The 5,253-nt window shown below is 39.6% G+C and overlaps 1 protein-coding gene across 1 annotated transcript in view; it reads left to right on the top strand.

The window, feature by feature from the left end:
• LOC105557265 (proclotting enzyme-like) overlaps positions 1–4,731 on the top strand; it is a gene marked incomplete at its 3' end in the record, with an annotated part of 17,517 nt that extends 12,786 nt beyond the window's left edge. The window contains exon 5 of the mRNA XM_012004454.1: positions 4,466–4,731. Coding sequence (XP_011859844.1) covers positions 4,466–4,731 — 266 coding nt within the window. The remainder of the gene's footprint in view (positions 1–4,465) is intronic.
• Between the last annotated feature and the right edge of the window lie 522 nt (positions 4,732–5,253).

Below are 5,253 nucleotides of genomic sequence, written 5' to 3'. Positions count from 1 at the left end.
CAGAACATAGCTCTGTCGCACTCTGCTCTCCGAAGACAGCCGAGGCGCTCGGCCGCCTGAGCGCATACCCCCACCACATCCCCACCATCGTCCGCGGTTGCTGTAGCGGCTTTCATCTGGGAGGTATGCTGGGCGGGACGGCCGGCGACGGTCGATTCGTGGCCTCCTAGCACGACTGGGCAGGACGGCCGGCGACACTCGTTTCGTAGCCTCCTGGCACGACTGGGCCGGATGGCGGGCGATGCTCGAGTCGTGGCCTCCTGGCACGACTGGGCCGGATGGCGGGCGACGAAGTAGCTGTGTCTCCTATTCTTTAACGGGGTCTTGCGCCTCGTTTCGTCGGCAGCGTGCGGTCTCGAATGATGACTGTTGCCTTCGCGTACCGACCTGGGTTACTTGTGTGACCGTGTGCATGGTTACCTGGTGGCGGGTGTCTCGTATCCGGCTCGAAGAACCAATGTTTCTTGCAGGCCTTGTGGCCTCCACGCGGGTAATCTCTGGTCTCGTCTCAGAGATCGGGCGTGGTCGAGTAAGGCGATTGACTTGCTCGGATTTAGTTTAATAAGGTTTATGGAGATACAAAAGATACGCTCGATCCGCTCGCACGCATGAACGCACGCACACAGTCTCAGAGACACTCTCTGGTACTCGTTCGTAACGACTGGTAACGACTAACGTGCGTCTGTCTGCCTGCAGTACGTTGCCGTCGGGGTGGAGGGGCAACGAACTCATTCGCCAATGGCTTGCCACGCGGTACGCGAGGGAACCGATACGATTGGCGGAGACGCTTTCTCTGATAGCGCTCGGGGGATCCCGGGAAGAATCGCGCGCGGGAAATATAAATGACGCGGGAAACAAAGTTACGATACACCCACAATTAGTACACGTGCGATAGGCCGCGCATTAGGCATTAATCACGTAATTGTTCACAGAGTACTAGAAAGTGAATTGTTGTACCCGTTCCATCGTACAAAAGTACAGGAATTAAATGCCAGAGATCACCATGCCAGAGTGAATTTCTGTCGCTGGCTTCTACAAAATAATGAAGCCGATGAAAACTTTCTGGCTAATATTATGTGGACCGACGAATCATTATTTACGCGCACTGGTCTATTTAATTGTCACAACGAACATTATTATGATGTTATAAATCCACGCGTGACCCGCACGCGTAGCTTCCAACATAGATGGAAGCTAAACTTCTGGGCAGGTATTTTGGGAGACAGAGTTATCGGTCCTACTCTTCTACCAGATATTTTAACGGTAAAAATATTAAAAGTATTCTGATCAGTTTGCAATAAATGTCAATATGTACTAAAAATGTTTCTTTTATAGGGGAGAAATTACGCTGATTTTTTAACACAATGGCTACCAGGTCTTCTGGTAGATATTCCTCTGTTGCAAAGAACAGTCATGTATTTCCAGCAAGACGGGGCACCACCGCATGCATACCGAGGCGTTACAAATTTTTTAAATACACGTTTTCCCGGCCGTTGGATAGCGCAACATGGACCAATCAGATGGCCCGCACGGTACGAGAAGCTTTTAATCTTCATAGAAAAGTTTGAGAGAAAAAAGGATGTAGAAAAGAGTAAACTCATATTTTTTATATTGATTGTTAACAGTTCACCTGATCTAACACCGTTAGACTTTTTTCTTTGGAGTCATCTGAAGACAATAATATATGCAACAGAGCCCGCTTCACCTGAAGAAATTATAGCACGTATGCAAATCGCTGTACACAGAGAGAAAGGTTTCTTTGGATTTAGTATTCCTATTTATTTGGTTGAAATTTGTTTCATTAAAACAATATATGCTTATACGAAACATTATATGTTTTGAATAAGAATTTTGTTGTTTTATTCAAACAACCTGTATTATTTGATAGAAAAAACACTATTATTTGAAGTAATATCTTTCAATGAAATAATTATATTATTTGGCCAGGCGCTTATAAAGTTTGGTGCTGCCACTAGATGGCCGCCGAACTCGTAAGTAAAATCGCGGCAGCTATGATATATAAGCGACCGCATCAGCAGACGCAGTTTAATCATTTAATGGTCTATTTTTTATTATGGCTGAACATAGTGTACTAATTCAGTGTTTATCTTTCTTCCTTTAATGAAGAGAAAATTCGAATGTAGAGGGAGAAAGATGTATGCATATACATTTGTTTCACATATTTTCTATCAAACGATAATGCTGTTTGAATGAAACAATAATATCGTTTAGATTAAAGAGAATATTCCTTTCGTTTCAAAGAAATATTTTATTTGAAGTAAAGCTATTTATTATTTGAAAGGTCAAATAATCATATTTGTTGAAACAACAATTGGTTTGTTTGGACTATTCCAAAAGATAAATTTCTTTGAATCTAATAAAATTTATTAAATTCAAAGAAACGTTCTCTCTGTGTACAAACTGTCGATGGACCAATGATTCGACGTGTGCGAGAAAATTTAATTTTACGTGCGGAAACGTGCATCGAAGCTAATGGGGCCCATTTCGAAAATTTATTGTAATAAATCCTTTCAGGACTTATAGTACACTGTGAAATCCATTTTGTTGACTAAACATGTAATTTAGTTGTATAAAACGAAAAATATGTTGCTGAAAAGAAATGAAAAGTTACAACAATTAAATATTTTGTTTCCATGAGTTATTTATTTGAACAAAATTTTATGGTTGAGATAACCAATTCGTCCATCTCATCACATAAATGTGTTTGTTGCGTGACCTAAATCGTTTAGTTGAATATTATAAAAGGATTCTGCGTTTGTTCACTCAAGCAAATGTGTGTGTTGATATAACCAAACTTTAAAACTAAATTTTTTTGTTGTATCAACTGAAATATTTGTTTACTCATATCCAAACAAGAAATTCAGTGAGTCAACTAAATTTTGTTTCATTCAACAAAATGGGTCTCTCAGTGTAGTTTACTGCAAAACAGTTCTTTTCAGGACTACTAATATTGTAAAACGTCAGGAAACTTCTCCCATTTGCAACAATAAATAAAGCGTTCCTCCCCTACATTATTAAATAATTAAAGAATATTATGTTATTTTTTATTATCAAGTATGTCGAATTTTTTAATTTTAACACAAATCATGTAGTTAAAAAGAACAACTGCACCTAACTCAACCCATACTCTGTAAGCGAATTGCTATTTGCTAATGTGATGGAGCAATTTGGTCAGCAGGATTTTTTTTTTATTAAAAATCTATATGAAACACCTAATCTGATTAGAGTTGCTTGATAATAGTATATTGTGATACATGTGCGGGAAATTGGCTATTGGCCACGAGTAGCGGGTGGGCGCACGAGCCGAAGGCGAGTATGTATCACATACTATTTTATATTATAAGTGCACGGAAAAGTACCTCTTTTTTTACTGTTACGTGTAAAAACTTTGAGGCTAACCTGTCATCTGTCGAAGACGGCGTGTGGAAGAGAAATCGGCAATTGTGCTGGGAGATAAACAAAAACAGCGCTAAAGTGTGCGGTAATAATTTTACCGCACGGCTTTTTCCGCACAGTTGACGCCATGTTGCGTGCAAACGGTATTGTGTCGGCAAATGTCTATTTTGGGCACGAAAAACTGTCGAAAAAGAGGCACTTTTCCGTGCACGTGTGATATAAAATTCTTTTTGTCGGCCTTTAATATCAGAGAGAAAATTGTATTCAATATTATGAATAGAGAATGAATCTTTATTATAAAGAAAGACATTTTTATCTATTTTTTAATTTCCTCTATTTTTCCATTAAGTATTTTCTTTTAAGTATGAATTATTTAAATGTCTAATTGTTATAAGAAATTTCTCTTACAAAATTTATTACTTCTGAGTAACTGGATGAAATTACTCTTAAAAAGATTCAATAAACGATTTGTCTTAATAATTAAGTGTTAACGCAAAGATTTCTAAAGACACAGATTGTTCGAAAAATAATTTTTGTAAAACAGAATTTTTTTGTGTTTGTCAAATTCTTTATAGTAATGATTAAGTCTTGGTAAAAGCTCTATCCGTCGAAATTTTCTATAAAAGGAGGTACTTTTGATAGGAGGAATATAATTCTTGGCATAAGAAAAATTTATTTCTAATATTACGATGCGTAATATTACGCGATAGCGGCGCGAGCGCTCACACACACTACCAGGCGCGCGGCTCACTGACGTGCCGCCCGGCTAAAGGCCGGTGCTCAGTGGATTGACTCATTCATTATTAAGCATGATAGAAAAAAATGGTTCAGGACTTTTCGACTCAGAATTTTATAAGGAATAACGCTATGTACTTGGTGGGCGGTCTTTAAGTAACACCCTGTATGTCGTTGGGACTTGACATAACATAATTCCGCACAATAGCGATTTCGTAACGGATATATTATACAAAACGTTGATGTATTTCGCCCTATCATTATAAAATCAAATTGTATAAATAATAATCCGACAGTGTTTTACAAATTACAGGAAACCTGTCTCCGGAGCTATTCATCATATGGTACCATTTCGCAGCGCATCTTTTGCGCCACTTCACTAGAAGTCGGTCCTTGCAGCGGTGACAGCGGTAGTGGGCTAGTGTTTCTGGACACTATCACAGGCCGTTATCACTTGCGCGGAATACTTACACCGTTTTTGCCGTATACAAATAGGTCTTTGCCCTGCGATAAACAGATATACAACGTCTATTTTGATCTGACCAAATACATACCCTGGATTGAACAACAAGTTTCTTGGTAACGTTGGTCTTCCGTCGCAATACGTGCTAGTCAAGCCACCTATTTTAGGGTAGAAAAATTGTTTGACGATGTTAAACTTGCTAAGGTGGCTTAATTTTACAATTTATTCCAACGTTTCGACCATTCGGATTTTGGTCCTTTTCAAGAAAATTTCTTCAAAATATTGGAGAAACTTATCTGTTGGCCGTTCGTTTGGTAATGTAGGGATATAAGGTTGTATACTAAGTTTATTGAATATAGTACATGAACCAACGGGTTCTAGAAGATTCGGGAAAGATTCGACGATACTCTACAGACACTCTGCACTCACGCGTTACGCTCTCAAACTCTTACTCGCTAAAACCGACCCGCTCTCTTCGCTAGGCCGATCCAGACTGACTCTCTCGTCGCTCGTACGCTTCGCATTTCGGAAAAACGCCTATCGCTTGTTTAACGTTTCGACTGTTTCGGTCGCCGCCATCAATCGACGCCGAAAGTCGCCGAAAGTCGCTTGTTGTTTTATCAACAACGGTACCGCCG

Source organism: Vollenhovia emeryi, unplaced genomic scaffold (genome assembly GCF_000949405.1).
Source record: "Vollenhovia emeryi isolate VEMERY1.0 unplaced genomic scaffold, V.emery_V1.0 DF939540.1, whole genome shotgun sequence".
NCBI lineage: Eukaryota > Metazoa > Arthropoda > Insecta > Hymenoptera > Formicidae > Vollenhovia > Vollenhovia emeryi.
Note: the sequence above shows the minus strand (reverse complement) of the source record. Positions and strands in the feature narration are given on the sequence as shown.